Source organism: Anolis sagrei, chromosome 2 (genome assembly GCF_037176765.1).
Source record: "Anolis sagrei isolate rAnoSag1 chromosome 2, rAnoSag1.mat, whole genome shotgun sequence".
In the NCBI taxonomy this organism is placed as follows: domain Eukaryota; kingdom Metazoa; phylum Chordata; class Lepidosauria; order Squamata; family Dactyloidae; genus Anolis; species Anolis sagrei.
Window position 1 is genome coordinate 219526571 of NC_090022.1, and position 17954 is coordinate 219544524.

General features: G+C 40.9%; 1 protein-coding gene across 1 annotated transcript in view; it reads right to left on the minus strand.

The window, feature by feature from the left end:
- The window catches only part of SLC1A1 (solute carrier family 1 member 1), a 63800-nt gene that overhangs the window by 32631 nt on the left and 13215 nt on the right, over positions 1–17954 (minus strand). The window contains exon 2 of the mRNA XM_060762274.2: positions 1946–2086. Within this exon, the coding sequence (XP_060618257.2) occupies positions 1946–2086 (141 nt within the window). The remainder of the gene's footprint in view (positions 1–1945; positions 2087–17954) is intronic.

A 17954-nucleotide genomic window follows, 5' to 3' on the forward strand; every position in this document is an offset into this window, starting at 1 on the left:
ATGGCCGTGTGGAAGGGCCCTGAGATTCGCCACCACTACCAAATTGTATCTCAAATATTTTTGTGGACATAAATTGGGTGCAACCATATAATATATCTAAAATCAGATTTATCATGAGGACCACTTAGTTTTGAAGTTGCTAAGCATTATAAAATGAGATCAGTTATGGACAGTGGGCCCTTCCACACAGCCCTATATCCCAGAATATCAAGGCAGAAAATCCCACAATATCTGCTTTGAACTGGGTTATCCAACTCCACTCAGATGATGTGGGATTTTCTGCCTTGATATTCTGGGATATAGGGCTGTATAGAAGGGCCAAGAGAAAGCAACTTGCAGTGTACTCTCTGGAATAAAGACAAACTACTTTCCTCTAGAAGTTTGTTCATTGCTAGTACACTGTTCATATTTTGTGGAATCTCCAGAAAGATTCAGGAATAGTAAAGAAGGGAAACAATTCAATATTAGTATCTATCACTTATTTTCAAAATATCGTAACTTTCATCAGAAGACACGAATGAGAAAACAACACTTGTCATGCACACGCAACTGTGATTTCATTATTTAACCAAGAAGAAAGAACAGAGCAGGTTTCTATGTACTATATTTTGCTCTATAACTGGTACACAACAACATTCATTAAAAAAAAAACAAATTGCAACTAGAGTAAACTTGTGTTGATTTTCATGCATAAAATTTCAAAGATTGGCTCTCAGTCCTAATGCATGGATTGGACCAGACCCCAGCCTTCCCAAAGCTCCATCTCCTGTAGCAGAGACATCCCCAGGTTTTCTCTTATCACTCAATGACTGGTGACAACAGAGTATTCCCTTACATGCTAATGAGAGACTCTAAGCCACCTGCAAGGCGCCAGCAGTTTCCATTCTCTCATCCAAACCCAATATGGTCTCCCACTCTTAGGGCCCTTCCAGACAGCCCCTATATCCCAGGATCTAATCCCAGGTTTTCTACTTTGAACTGGATTTTATATGAGCCCGTACTGCCAGATAATCTAGGATAAACATAAAACCTGGGATCAGATCCTGAGATTGATTGATTGATTTATTTATTTATTTATATTTCTACCCCGCCTTTCTCTAGCCCAGAGGCAACTCAAGGTGGCTTTACAACCAGGCAGCCATTTGATGCCTTCAACAATAAGCAACTAAAAACAGCCTTTAAAATGGAATTATAAAACACATACATTTAAAAACATATAAAAACCAACATCTTCACAATTAGCCTCATTGCCAGGGCCGTTCCAAAATTCAGTTGCACATAATTCCGTGTTTATATATTGCACTAGATTTCCGAAGGCTTCCACTTTTCTGCAGAAGGTCAGGAGGGAGGGGGCTGATTTAATATCCCTAGGGAGGGAATTCCATAGCCGAGGAGCCATCACTGAGAAGGCCCTCTCTCTCGTCCCTGCCAATTGTGCCTGTGAAGAAGGCGGGACCAAGAGCAGGACCTCCCCAGACAATCTTAGACTCCTAGATGGCTCATAGGGAGGAATACATTTGGACACGTAAGCTGGGCCAGAACTAGATGAGAGATGAGAGTGAAGCTCCAACACAAAAATCATGTATGTTTTATAAACACCTGTAGCCTGAAGGTAACTTTATACCCAATGTATAAATGTATAATATAGGACCTGTTTGGAAGGGTCCTTCATGTAAGATTTCATTTGAACCACTTGGGAAACTAATTACCATAGGAGACATTTCACTTTACATTTAAAATACTCTATGAATTGAAGGTCTTCTCCCATGTGTTGTATCATCCAACAGCAACTACTTGTATGAAAATAATGCCATATGAGAGAAAGGTTTAAATGCATATATCGATTTTAACCACCTTGGTTTATCTACTGAAATACGAATACACAGAATAATACAAAATAACAAGAAAATGAAGATAAACATACCATTTTAATGTTTTGTCTTACCTGTTATCATGCTCGATATAATTAAAGGTAATATAATGAGCTTGAGCATTCTCATCAGAACTTCTCCTGGAAATGCAAAGTAAAATTTGTCCAGATTGGAAAGTTTTCCATATTCCCGGACACCAACTCCCAGTCCAATGCCTAAAACGAAGGAGGAAATTAAAAAAAGAAAACTGCATTTAATATGAGAGTAGAGAAGGGTTGGCGGGCAACTTGAAGACACACATACATAACACACACGTACACCAACTTTTCTAATTCAGCATTGCCAAATTATTGCTTGTGTCATTTTGTTGAATAGAGCTAATGGTTTAGTAACAAAATCAGAAATTCATGAATTTGGCCTTAAAATTGTAATCCTGTAGATCAGTAGTTCCCAACCTTTTTTTGACCAGGGACCACTTTGACCCGGGACCTCTCTCCAACATTAAAAGGGTTACAAATCAGTTTTTAGTCAACTTTAGATTCGGTTTGGTTATTTGGGTTGCTGATTAAGAAAATTGCATTGGATAACCACACCATCTCTAGTTTCTGATACAAAACATATGCTATTCAGTAGTTTCCATCTGCTCGCCTACAGAAAACCATATTTAATAAGCCTCGGCACTATAGAAGGGTTTTGTGAGGCCAGTCACTCTCGTTGCAATGGTGTAGTACTGTGAGGCCACGGACCACAAGTTGGGAACCACTGCTATAGAGTTTGTTCCTCCTGACTCTAATCACATGGAATTAAAACTCTATAGTAGTTGTTAGGAAAGGTTATATAAAGGGCACTTAGGAAAACCCTCAAGGACATAAAAGGTCCTATGATCTTAACCTCAAAACTTTTCATGTTATCATCACTTTGTTCCAAGCAATATATCCTCTTTGATTGTTTTAATTATTTGAAAGCTGTGGAGGAAAATGGACTCAAATTAAATGCTTTTCCATTTTAATGCAGTATGTTTTGGTTTTAAATGGTTTTGTTTCATGGTGTACTTTTTAATCAAATTCTGTCTGTACTTCTTGAAGGAAAATATTCAGATAATGAATGGCAAGCTCTAAGTGCTAGACTTTTAATTTAGATTCTGAATGAAATGATATTGTGCTTAAACGGCAGCTAAGAATGATAGGAATTGGGAGTCTAACAACATTTGGAGGGCTACACATTTTCACAGGCATTAATACTATATCCTCTATGCTTTTTAAAGTCATGCAAAGTTTTGGGTTGGGAGTCATCAATATTCTAATGATAGCCACCTCTATCTGTCTCGCCAGCTGATGTCAAGGTCTTGCCAGATGTCATCCAAAGTTTGGTGGATGTCCAAGAGATTCATAGCAGCTTCGGTGCTTACATGCAACGTGGGAATGTGTACAGTTGGGTCACTTCTGATTTGAAACTAGTCACCGCTGTTTACACAGCCATTCTGCTTTTGTGGACTTGGGCAGCCTGGTGACAAAGGGTGGCACTTATCATCACTGTCCTGTCCCCGTCATAACGGTGACCATGCAGCACAAAATTGCTGGTGGTTGTCCCTCATCGCAGCTGTTGACCCTGGCCAAATTGCCAGTGCAACTTGGAGAGTGGAGGGAGAAAAAGGAGGGGGAGATCCTTTCTCCACCTGCACCCCTCGAGTTCCATGTGGACCTTTTGGAGTTGTAGTTCACCTACATCCAGAGAGCACTGTAGACTCAAACAATGATGGATCTGGACGAAACTTGGCACAAATACTCAATATGCTCAAATGTGGTGGAGTTTGGGGGAAATAAACCTTCACATTTGGGAGTTGTAGTTGCTGGGATTTATAGTTCACCTACAATCAAAGAGCATTCTAAACCATAGTAACAGAATTGGGCCAAACGTCCCACCCAGAACCCCCAGAACCAACAGAAAATACTGTTTTCTGATGGTCTTTGGCAACCTCTCTGACACTACCTCACAACCCCCAGGTTTTGAAACGCTGCCTTAAGCTAAGACTGCTTTGCTCAGCGAGGTGTGGTTTGTGTTACAAATGTTGTTCCTGTCATCAATATAGTGCTAATGTTTTATGAGGAGATTTATAACATCTAAGCAGACAAGTCCTTGCTCTTTAGCACTTATAATTTAAAAGCAAACACGGAGCATAAAAGAAGAAGGGAAGAAAAACAGATGCTGGGAAACTGGTCAGCTTTTTAAATGGAAAACCTGTCCATAGGCTATTTCTAAGACTATTTATATATATTTTTTATTTCTCTCCTCCTCTCTCATTTTTCCTCTTATATTGCTACGTACATTTCAAAATATTCCATATCCTATCCTCCATGTATGCACCTAACTGTATAAGACTAAATCAATAAGGGCCAGCTAACACCTCCCAACAAAGGATCCCCCAGGCAGCAATCAGCCAGACCATTAATGCTAATCATGGTGGCCAATTGCTACATTCACACTTGCCTCAATCAGACAAGAGTTCTTTCTCCTACCCTGGACACGCCACAAATATATAACACTCACTTGCCTAGTTTCCAACAGACCCACAAACTCTGAGGATGCTTGCCATAGATGTGGGCAAAACATCAGAGGTCATGCTTCTGCAACATGGTCATACAGCCTGGAAAACTCACAGCAACCCTGTGATTCTGGCCATGAAAGCCTTCGATAACACATTAATTGTTTATACATTGACATAAGATTCTAGATTGTAAGACAGAGAAGAGCAATCAAAAGTTTTATCTCTTATGGAAATGAAGCTTGATTTTAAAACCAAAAATGGAAGAATTTTTTACATACACATAAAAGAAGGGAAATGAGTTGAGCTTCAATTACATTTTTGCTTTTGTCCTGTAGATGCATATCCCGCTTTAGGATGCACATTGGGTTTCAGAATGAAGTGTGACGCTTTCAAGCAAAACCATCTGTCAACTCCCTTGGATTAAAAATATGCAGTCTTAGGCCCATTATTCTTGTGCTCCCCTCTGCCCTTTTTGCATGCCAAATACATACTTTTAATGAAGTATGCAATACTCCTCGATGAAAGAGGAGCACAAATTACTTCTGTTATGGCATACCAATCAATTTCTTTTGCTCAGTATCACAGCAGGAAGAAACAGAAGCCTCTCATTACATTTCCAGACCATCATACTTAATTCAGGATGTCTGTCTTGTATTTATTGCCATTTTCGAATTAATAAATATGTACGTATAAATATATCAAAGTGAAACAAATACTTTTGAACATCAATTCTAGGCAGTGGCTCAAAATATTTATTATAAATATATCTAGTTATAGGCTAACAAGTTTTCTACAAACTCATTTCCAGAGATGAGTCACAATTTTAATTGGCTTTATAATCCTCATCCACAATGCTTTTATAAGCACTCGCAGTTGGTCCATGAAAAATAGTCACATCAAAAGAAAATAAGAATATTTCCTATGTAAGAAAAAAAAAACACACAGAGAGAGTTCTTTCCTATGGTTCCTGAACAGGCTTTTATGTGCATTTACTGCTCACAGCATCTCAATTATATTCCGGTATTTTACATATGACAAAGTGAGGCATTTTTAAACTCTCTACCTGCTGGAAACCTATTCGTCATCTGCCAAGGAACTCTTACATGTCAGATACAAATCAGGCAACCTTCAAGGGTGTGTTACAGAGTTCTTGCAAGACACTTATTAGGTCTTGACTCATTCAGCCCGTGACCTAGAAAAGATGCACCACTGCCCTGTAGTTGGAGAAGGGAATGTTTCACTAGTTTATCCCATAGTGGAGAGTTCAGTGGGAATACAGCTACCTAAAGTCCCATCTACACTGATCATCTAATGTAGTTCGAAGCCAGTTTCAAACTGTAGTGGTCAATTTCCCCCAAAACTAGGTTGCTGTGAATTTTCCGGGCTCTATGGCCATGTTCCAGAAGCATTCTCTCCTGATGTTTCACCCACATCTATAGCAGGCATCCTCAGAGGTTGTGCGGTCTGTTAGAAACAAGCCAGAGCACTTGATGAACCAACTTGGACACAGCATATTATTTGAAAACACTGAAATGCTAGAACACTCTAAAAACTACCACGTCAGACTACACAGGGAAGCCATTGAAACTCACAAGCATGTGGACAATTTGAACAGAAAGGAGGAAACCATAAATCTGGCTACCAGTATTTAAAAAAACTCTAAAATCAGGACAGTAAATAATTAGGAACACTAAGAAAAACAGAGGAATTCCAGACAATAAATGATCAGGGCCAGCTAATCACCTCCCAACAAAGAATTCCCCCAGGGAGGAAGCAGACAAGCCTTGAAACTGCAAGGCTGTTCAGAGTTATCAACTGCAACATTCACACTTTCCTCCAACAGACAAGAGTTCTTTCTCCCACCTCGGACATTCCACAGATATATAAACCTCACTTGCCTAGTTTCCAACTGACCTCTCAAACTCTGAGGATGCCTGCCATAGATGTGGGTGAAATGTCAGGGGAAAATGCTTCTGGAACATGACCATACAGTCTGGAAAACTCACAGCAATCCAGTGATTCCGGCCATGAAAGCCTTTGACAACACATCCCCAAAACTATGTGAAATAAAGCCCTTACTGTGCATCAGTGCTCTGTTGTTTGTGTCAGCACCACCCAAGCCTCAAACTGGTTCCATGCTTTCTTTTGTAACCATTTGCACTGCAAAACAACTTCCTTTAATACCGTTTGAAACTGTGTTACATGGTCAGTGCAGATGCAGTGTAAGAGCTATGTTTGCATCCTTCTAGTCCAGCTAGAGCACTGACACAAAGATCTAGAACTGGAGAGTACAGGGAGTAACACTGTCTCCCAGGTAGCCTTGTAGGGGTACACCCCCTCCACAAAAATAAACACTGATATATATATTGCCCCAAAACATGGGACATAGAGTTATTTCCACCATATTTCTGGACTGCCTTGGGCCATTTTAGTCTAGGAGAAAAGTTTTAAAACAACAAATGAGTTAAAGTCACTTCCTATTTTCTAAGAAAATAGTATTTTGGAGTAAAACCTTTTTTTAATGGGACAGTTTTAAACCCCTGGTGGTCTTTAAACACAATCGAAATGTCCTCCACTTCTCCTAAAGGTTATTTTTGAGAAAGTAACATTTTTGCAAAAGGACTTTGGCCCATGGAAGGCACTGGAGGGGGGGGGGATAAAAATGGCTCTGGGATGTACATATTGTCCATGGGCCATACTTGCCAACCCTTGATTTAGGAACAAGAATGGCGCAATGGGTCAAACCCTTGTGCCAGCAGGACTGCTGACCAACAGGTCGGCGGTTCGAATCTAGGAAGAGCAGGTTGAGCTCCCTCTGTCAGCTCCAGCTCCCCATGCGGGAACATGAGAGAAGCCTCCCACATGCAGATGTCCCCTGCGCAACGTCCTTGCAGATGGCCAATTTTCTCACACCAGAAGTGACTTGCAGTTTATCAAGTCGCTTCTGAGATGAAAAAAAGTGTTTTGGTGTCATTTTAGGCTGCAGTAGAAATAAAATAGGGTAAACTGTGGTAGATTAGCCAAGAGTCCTCAGAAAACATCTCCAGAAGAAAGCAAAAGCAATCTTTCAGAGAGCATCATACGGGAGGTAAATCATTTTTCCATCCCACTGCTTTTACCCTGTCGTTTGGAATTTGCTTGTGAAAGTGAAACAAAAATTGTTAGGTGAGAGATACAGCGCTTAGGGAGGCATAACAGGTTTTCGTTCTCCCCTGTTGAATGGCTGCCATTCATATTATCAAACGTTAAGTTATATTGGCCATTGAATAGGATATAAAATAAATTTTCTTGAGACTTGATTAAATCCCTGTATCTGTTAATGTTCGTGGAGAAACATAAGAACTCCAGTCCTCCCCACTCTCCAAAACAAAGAAATCTCTGGGGCTGAATGTTTACCCTGGGCCCATGTTTTTATCTGCAAGGATGGTTCATGTAGAGATCATCAGATCTGTAAAACGAATTTAGAGAGAAGGAATACTGGCGGAAAAGCTTCCTGTTCTGTTTATTAACTAGCCTCTATGGATAATAGATATAAATTATCACTGCTTCTTCATTAGAGTTCAAACTGCTTGCAGAACTGAATAATCTGATCCTGGTGGAAATTTTCTGTGGATTTTTTTGTTTTTGTTTTCGTTTGTAATTCAGTAAACGTTCCATAACTAGAGAAGAAGATTCTGGCACACAATTGGGAAGCTAAATTCCTTCTTATTTCTGCCTTCAGAGACACTTAAATCATTCTGTTTAAGGATATATTTTTTGAAGAAATAAAACTGGAATTTTAATATGATGGCTGAACTTCTTACTTCCTTTCAAATGTGTTCGGACAAGAAAAAATGGGTTTACAAGTAACTGTAATGCCAATGAATTAAATGTTTCTGTTGTTTGTATGTTCACCTTTAGGGAACCGTGGTGCCACAATGGATTAAACCCTTGTGCTGGCTGAACTGCTGACCTGAAGGTTGGTGGTTCGAATCTGCAAGATGTGGTGAGCTTTCATCTCTTAGCTCCAGCTTCCCATGTGGGGACATAAGAGAAGCCTCCCACAAGATGGTAAAGCATCCAGGCATCCCCTGGGCAACGTCCTTGCAGACAGCCAATTCTCTCACATTAAAAGAGACTTGTAGTTTCTTACGTCGTTTCTGACACACAAAAAGGTTCACCTTTGCTGTTGTTCACTCTGTTTTTAAAAATTACATATTTATATAATTATCCCAGCATCTAGTTTCAGCATCATTTTAGATATTTCTTCAGATTTTTCCAAATTGTTGCTTCATAGTTAAACAGCTGTATTGTACTGCTGGCAATAATTCTTCAAAAAATAAAGCACCTGTATACATGGGATTTTGCATCTTTATTGCTGTGGGCCTTGAAGTCATTTCCAGTTTATCTTGACCCTAAGGTGATCCTATCACAGGGTTTTCCTGGCAAGATTTGTTCAGAAGGACATTCTCTTTTCCTTCCTCTGAAGCTGAGAGGGCATGACTTGTCCAAAGTTATCTGGTTCAATTGCACAATTTTGCAGGATTGCTGTGAGTTTTCCAGGCTGTATGGCCATGTTCCAGAAGCATTCTCTTCTTATGTTTCACCCCCATCTATGGCAGGCACCCTCAGAGGTTGTGAAGTTTGTTGGAAACTAGGAAAATGGGGTTTATATATCTGTGGAATGTCCAGGGTGGGAGAAAGAACTCTTGTCTGTTTGAGGCAAGTGTGAATGTTGCAATTGATCACTTTGATTAGCATTGAATAACCTTCCAGTTTCAAGGCTTGACTTCTTCCCGCCTGGGAGAATCCTTTGTTGGGAAGTGATTTGCTGGCCCTGATTGTTGCTTATCTGGAATTCCCCCGTTTTTGAATGTTGCTCTTTGTTTACTTTCCTGATTTTAGAGTTTTTTTTAATACTGGTAGTTTTGCAGGATTTTGCACATGGGCAAAATACAGTGCTCAAACCACTACACCAGACTGTTTCCTTGTATTTAGAATTTTCCCAGCAGTCAACCTTCATATCTTCTTACTTGGAAAATATCCTTCTTGTTACAGCCACCTTGGGTCCTGCTCTGGGAGAACAGCAGCACATAAATTAGAAATTGGGCTGGATGGCCCACAAGGTCTCTTCCAAGTCTACGATTCTATGAAATGAAGAGAATTCTGCATGGCAGGTAGCCATGTCACAGACATCTACTGGGCAAAATGTCTGTTCACATGTTCACACGTAAGTTCATGACGGGAAAGAACGATTGTGCTCAATCGTCAGATAGCATTCACATTGTGTACTCTGGCTACGTATCAGGACTCCTCCAATTAAAGGTGAATTCCTGTGGCAATTGTGATTTCTCCTTACTCGGAGAAGCCTGTCTGTAATGTGCAGTTCTTTAACTTTTGTCCTTCCATTGAGGCAGATATGAGACTGTGCAGTCAATTTGTGTGTTAGCATAGAAGAGATATGACTAGCAGATACGATCTCTTACACTCTCTAGCAAGAAGGATGTTCTATGCAATTTTAAGTTTATACACACACGCACACACACACAGAGAGAGAGAGAGAGAGAGAGAGAGAGAGAGAGAGAAGAGTCTTGTTTATCCAACATAAACGGGCCGGCAGAACTTTGGAAAGGTGAAAATGTTGGATAATAAGGAAGGATTAACGAAAAGCCTATTAAACATCAAATTATGTTATGATTCTACAAATTAAGCACCAACACATCATGTTTTACAACAAATCGACAGAAAAAGCAGTTCAATACACAGTAACATTATGTAGTAACTAATGTATTTACGAATTTAGCACCAAAACATCTCAATGTAATGAAACAGCTGTGGATCTGGGTAGGAGGCAGACTGCGTTGGATAATACAGAATGTTAGATGAGCGAAGGTTGGATAAGCGAGACTCTACTGTATACACACACACAACTACATACATATGGACATACATACTTATATAATCTCTTGGAATTGCAGCCCTTTTATTTTTAAAATACATCGTTGTCTTTTCCCAAGGGCAAAATATACACTTCCTTCCTTTTCTCTCTCTCACATTATTCAAAATCATCACATGAGACAAATGATACTTGGAAATTCTTCTTCCCTGCTTCTGCTTCCCAGTGGCACTTCGGGTATATAAATACTGAATGAGATCACATACTGTGAAGTGGGGAAAGACCCATTTAAAATTCTTGCAAGCCTATGGGCAGCAGCAGTCCAAAGTGTCATACCCTAAGGCCCCTTCTGCACAGCTGAATAAAATCCCACATGATCTGTTTTGAACTGGAATATATGGCAGTGTGTACTCAGATAACCCAGTTCAAGGAAGATATTGTGGGATTTTCTGCTTTTATATTCTGGTCTATATGCTGTGTGGAAGGGCTTCCAGTCCACAGTCAGACATTTTGGGATTTTCTGGGTTATATGTGGAAGGGCCCCAACACACATTTTTTTAAAGATTCAAGTTATCTGAGAGATTACAAGGGATTTAAGAAATCAGGCTGTACTAATGATGTTGCATATTTTATTGCATGGCCAACACAATGGTGGAAAGGTGTGCATGGAGGAGGTCTAAACACATACCCTTCTCCTCTTGTGCTATTACTGGAAAGGTGTGACTTTACGTTCGTTTCAACTTGAATAATATCCTGACCTTTATACTACTATCTAGCTTGCAAAAAGAAGACTCACACAGAATAAATATAGGGACAAAGCGTATAGAATCCTGTTTTGGATTTCACCCGAGGCAGTGACATCTTTCCTTGACCAATGGACTTAACATAAAAATTAATGGAGTGTAGCTGCTTCATTTCCTCCACTCCACTGACCAGCAAATCAGAGTTAATGCAACGTGGACAAAGCAAAACTCTTCCACTAATAGTGAAATGCTCAGCTAGGACATAGGAGAAGCTGAATCATGGTTACGATGCTAAACCATTTAATTATATCTTCATTGAAAAACACTTAAAATCTTTCCAGAAACAGTTGCTTTCAATGCATTTTAAAAAACCCAATGGAAGTAAAGGTAAAGGTAAAGGTTGTTCCCTGACATTAAGTCCAGCTATGTCCGACTCTGACTCTGTGGGTTGGTGCTCATCTCCATTTCTAAGCCAAAGAGCTGGCGTTGTCCGTAGACATCTCCAAGGTTATGTGGCCAGCATGACTGCATGGAGCACCGTTACCCTCCTGCCGGAGCGGTACCTATTAATCTACTCACATTTCCATGTTTTCGAACTCCTAGGTTGGCAGAAGCTGGGGTTAACAGGGGAAGCTCACACCATTCTCCGGATTTGAACCTGCGACCTTTTGGTCAGTAAGCTCAATAACTCAGCGGTTTAACCCACTGCGTCACCAGGGGCTCCCCCAATGGAAACAAGCAGCTAAATACCCACAAATTACTGAAACACTGCTAAAATAATTAAAATACAGCAAGCCACCAAATTACAAACATCCGACTTACAAACAACTCATAGTTAAGAATGGGGGTGAGACAACAGGAAATGAGAGAAAGCCACCCCTCAGAAGGGAAATTGATTATTGGAAGAGTAACCATGGAAAAGGTGTGTCTCCAGTGTAACTTTCTAACCAATCCTTGTTTACACAACAAGGCAAATCTTTCAAAATCCAATTATCACAGGGACAGAAAGTGAGGTGAAATCTTCTGAACAGGGGTACAGAAAGCAAAACAAATAGCAAGGGGTGTTAACCCTTTCCTATGGTATCCGAAACCATATAGTGAGGAGCCCCTGGTAGCACAGTGGGTTAAACCGCTGAGCTGCTGAGCTTGTTGACCTAAAGGTCACAGGTTCGAATCCGGGGAGCGGCGTGAGCTTCCACCGTCAGCCCCAGCTTCTGCCAACCTATCAGTTCAAAAAAACATGCAAATGTGAGTAGATCAATAGGTACCGTTCCGACGGGAAGGTAACAGTGCTCCATGCAGCCATGCTGGCCACATGACCTTGGAGGTGTCTATGGACAATGCCAGCTCTTCAGCTTAGAAATGGAGATAAACACAAACCCCCAGAGTTGGACACGACTGGACTTCTTATCAGGGGAAAACCTTTACCTTTACCTTATATATTTACTTTAAAATGTGCCACTTACGACTTGCATACAAATTCACCTTAAGAACAAACCCACAGAACCTATTTTGTTTGTAACTTGGGGACTGTTAGTTTGTCTCAATCCAATTAACATTGGATGTTCTTAAGCTATAGTTTATACACACCTATAAGTAGAGCTCATTGAATGAAGTGAATCTTATTTCTGAACAGACATGCATGGGTTGCACTTTCATCCTATGCATAATTTGCTGTTCGACAACTCCAAATAGCACATTTTTCTCACATTTGAGATTATATTGATTGAACTAAAGAGACTATATTTTCTTTACCCTTAGAAAAAAGGTAAAGATACATTTCTCACTACAGAAGCACTGCAATCCAAAAGTTGTAATCTGTTACAGAAACTTAAACTGTATACAATGTGAGGATGTGACCTTTATAATGACATAAAAGACAATCTAACTGGTTGCTTTGAAATATGACAGCCCTGATCATTCAAAATACTAAAAATACACCTAGCACGAAAACGATTCTTGTTAACAATGTTCCAAAGTACTGAAGTATAACACTATATATATTGATCTTAATATAATGCTATTTGTAAAGCTATTTTAGTACAGTAAGTTTCAGGCTATTCATCCTTAATCCATTAAGCAAAAGATTGCCAAAGGCCTTTGCTAAATTTGGATTAGTTCAGGTCCACATATTTCAATTCTATTACGTTTCTTGAAAGAAGCAAAAAATTAAGAAATGTTTCTAGCAAATAGGACACATTCAAAGATAATATTACAAGTATACATTGTTGTTGTTGTTCATTCGTTCAGTCGTCTCCGACTCTTCGTGACCTCATGGACCAGCCTACGCCAAAGCTCCCTGTCGGCCGTTACCACCCCCAGCTCCCTCAAGGTCAGTCCAGTCACTTCAAGGATGCCATCCATCCATCTTGCCCTTGGTCGGCCCCTCTTCCTTTTGCCTTCCACTTTCCCCAGCATAATTGTCTTCTCTAGGCTTTCCTGTCTCCTCATGATGTGGCCAAAGTACTTCAACTTTGTCTCTAGTATCTTTCCCTCCAGTGAGCAGTCGGGCTTTATTTCCTGGAGGATGGACTCGTTGGATCTTCTCGCAGTCCAAGGCACTCTCAGCACTTTCCTCCAACACCACAGTTCAAAAGCATCAATCTTCCTTCGCTCATCCTTCCTGAAGGTCCAGCTCTCACATCCGTAGGTTACTACAGGGAATACCATGGCTTTGACTAGGCGGATCTTTGTTGCCAGTCTGATGTCTCTACTCTTCACTATTTTATCGAGACTGGACATTGCTCTCCTCCCAAGAAGTAAGCGTCTTCTGATTTCCTGGCTACAGTCTGCATCTGCAGTAATCTTTGCACCTAGAAATACAAAGTCTGTCACGGCCTCCACGGTATCTCCCTCTATTTTCCAGTTGTCAATCATTCTTGTTGCCATAATCTTGGTTTTTTTGACGTTTAGCTGCAACCCGGCTTTTGCGCTTTCTTCTTTCACCTTGATTAGAAGGCTCCTCAGCTCCTCCTCGCTTTCGGCCATCAGAGTGGTGTCATCTGCATATCTGAGGTTGTTAATGTTTCTTCCAGCAATTTTCACCCCAGCTTTGCATTCATCCAGCCCTGCACATCGCATGATGTGTTCTGCATACAAGTTAAAAAGGTTGGGTGAGAGGATGCAGCCTTGCCGTACGCCTTTCCCAATCTTGAACCAGTCTGTTGTTCCGTGGTCAGTTCTGACTGTTGCTACTTGGTCCTTGTACAGATTCCTCAGGAGAGAGACAAGGTGACTTGGGATGCCCATCCCACTAAGAACTTGCCACAGTTTATTATGATCCACACAGTCAAAGGCTTTAGAATAGTCAATGAAGCAGAAGTAGATGTTTTTCTGAAACTCCCTGCCTTTCTCCATTATCCAGCGGATATTGGCAATCTGGTCTCTCGTTCCTCTGCCTTTTCTAAACCCAGCTTGAACATCTGGCAACTCTCGCTCCATGTATTGCTGGAGTCTTCCTTGCAGGATCTTGAGCATTACCTTACTGGCATGAGAAATAAGGGCCACTGTACGGAAGTTTGAGCAGTCTTTCGCATTTCCCTTTTTTGGTATGGGGATATAAGTTGATTTTTTCCAGTCTGATGGCCATTCTTGTGTTTTCCATATTTGCTGGCAAATGGCATGCATCACCTTGACAGCATCATCTTTTAAGATTTTAAACAGTTCAGCTGGGATCCCATCATCTCCTGCTGCCTTGTTGTTAGCAATGCTTCTTAAGGCCCATTCAACCTCACTCCTCAGGATGTCTGGTTCTAATTCATTCACCACACCGTCAAAGCTATCCTCGATATTGTTATCCTTCCTATACAGTATACAGTATACAAGTATACATACACGCTGCCAACTTTCCCAGAATGCCCCAACATCACATTTTATAATGTATGGATCTTTTTAAAGAAAAAAAATGCAACTTATTTTGATATTTGTATGAAATTTCTATCATTTTGAAAATGAAGAGCTTGGTAAATTTAGTATAAATAGTACCACAATTATTTATTTTGTTGCTTTTTTTGGCTAAAGGCCCAAATAAATCCTGTTCAATGGAGAAATGATTTATTTGAAGTTCTCTTTTGAATATTTAAAAGGGAAATAAACACAGGGCATATGCAGGCATGTAGCTGGGGGGGGGGGGGCTTGAAGGGCTTCAGCCCCCCCCCCCCCAATTCTCAGGGTGCTCTGCGAGAAGGCCTTACTGGTACATTATTTAAACTGTTATGTTTATTCATATCATGATCTGATCACCATGCTCAATATATCTCATATGCATGGGGGTATTGGGTTAACGATACAAAAGGTTTGGTAGGGTAGATCCTCAGCCCCGCCCAAATAAAACTCACCCCCCCCCCCAAATAAAAATCCTGGCTACGGTCCTGGGCATATGTATGTATTCCATAGAAAACAACTACAAAACAAAACGTGATCTTTAGAATGTCTGTTCCCAGAAGGCAGGCTTTTGCATGTGTTAATTTACCGTCCGATTATGGTCTCATTTTTGAAAATGAGGGACTGAGGAGGGAAACAACTGCAAATGCGAATTTTAAAAACCTCAAAGGATTTCTGTATACCTCTTGTACAGGTTTGGGTTTTGCTTCTTATATTTGCAGTGGCGCAATGGGTTAAACCCTTGTGCTGGTTGAACTGCTGACCTGAAGGTCAGCAGTTCGAATCCGTGAGACGGGGTGAGCTCCCGTCTGTCGGCTCCAGCTTCCCATGCAGGGACATGAGAGAAGCTTCCCACAGGATGGTAAAATATCGGGACGTCTCCTAGGGAACGTCCCTGCAAATGACCAATTCTCTCAAACCAGAAGCGACTTGCAGTTTCTCAAGTCACTTCTGACAAGATAAAAAAAAATCACTACACGCGCATAGTCATATGAATGACTTTTTCAAAAATGAATTAAAGCTTATCATTCTCTTTGCCCAACTCAGTCGTTTCTTAACTAGGAAAAATGGAGAAACAGAAATAGGTTGTAGAAAAATACTGGAATGTATTGCCTTTCATGTTCCTTGATTCATGATTGGGCAATGCTGCATTTGGTGGTCCCTATGTAGGCTTGTCCACAGCTGCATGGTATACGGTGGACTGCAGCAGAGGTGAGAGGATCCCTCTTGTCCTTTGCTGAACGTAGCATTTGTTGGATTTTCTTAGAATCAAGAAACATGAAAGGCACTGCAGTTTACTTCAACTAGAGAAGTCAGCCACAGCAGAGCACCTGATGAATCAACCTGGACACAGCATATTATTCGAGAACACAGAAATGCTGGACCACTCTCACACCCAACATGTCAGACTACACAGAGAAGCTACTGAATTCCACAAACATGTGGACAAATTCAACAGAAAGGAAGAAAACATGAAAATGAACAAAATCTGGCTACCAGTATTTTAAAAAACCCTCTAAAATTATAACAGTAAATAAAGAACAACACTCAAACACAGGGGAACTCCAGACAAGAAACAATCAAGGACAGCTAATCACCTCTCAACAAAAGATTTCCCCAGGCACTAACAAGCCACACCTAAAAACTGTTAGGCCACCCAATTCTAATCAAGGTGGCCAGTTGAAACATTCACACCTAGCTCCAAGAGATAAGAGTTCTTTCTCCTCCCCTGGACTTTCCACAGATATATAAACCCAATTTTCCTAGTTTCCAACAGACCTCACAAATCCCAATTAAACAGCTCAAGGGAAGATCCCAGGGGCTCACATGTCTTTACACTAATGCACAGAGCATGGGAAATAAACAAGACGAACTCCAACTTCTAGCACAACACCACAAATATGATATCATAGCCATCACTGAAACCTGGTGGGATGACTCCTATCGCTGGAATGTAGATATCGAGGGGTATAACCTCCTTCACAGAAACCGAACAAAGGGGAGAGGAGGCGGAGTAGCCTTATATGTCAAAAACTATTATGCTGCAGAAGAAATTCAAGACAGCAATCTGGGAAACCAGCTTGAAATCATCTGGATAAGAATCAAGGGAACTGGGACTCAAAAAGATGTCGTTGTAGGCGTCTACTACAGACCCCCAAGCCAGGAGGAAGATCTTGATGAAGTCTTCTGCCAACAGTTGACCAAACAGGCACAGAAAAGAGATGTAGTAGTCATGGGCGATTTCAACTATCCCGATATTTGCTGGAAAACAAACTCGGCCAAGAGTACAAGGTCCAACAAATTCCTCGCTTGCCTTGCAGACAATTTCATGGTCCAGAAGGTAGAAGAGGCAACAAGGGGATTGGCTACTCTTGATCTCATCCTAACAAATGCGGAGGACCTGATCGATGCAGTCGAAGTGGTAGGATCCTTAGGGGCAAGTGACCATGTGCTCCTGCAATTTGAGGTACAAAGGAAGGCCGAAACTAAGACAAGTCAAACCCGCATTTTGGACTTTAGGAGAGCTGATTTCCAAAAAATGAAGGAAACGCTGAGCAGCATTCCGTGGACACAGATACTAAAAGACAAGGGAGCTACGGATGGATGGGAATTTCTCAAGAGTGAAATACTCAAGGCGCAATTGCAAACCGTGCCAACAAAGAGAAAAAATAGGACATGTGCAAAGAAGCCAGAATGGATGTCCAAAGAACTTCTAACTGTTGCACAAAAAGTGGAAAAAGGGAGAAATCACCAAAGAAGAATTCAAACAAATAGCCAACACCTGTAGGGAAAAGGTCCGCAAAGCTAAAGCAAAAAACGAGCTCAGACTTGCCAGGGACATTAAAAACAATAAAAAGGGCTTCTATTCTTATGTCAGTAGAAAAAGGAAAAACAAGGAGGCGATAGGACCTCTTCGAGGAGAAGATGGGGCAATGCTGACAGGGGACAGGGAAAAGGCAGAACTACTTAATGCCTTCTTTGCCTCGGTCTTCTCACAAAAAGAGAGTCTTCAACCTCAGCAAGATGGAGTGGATGAG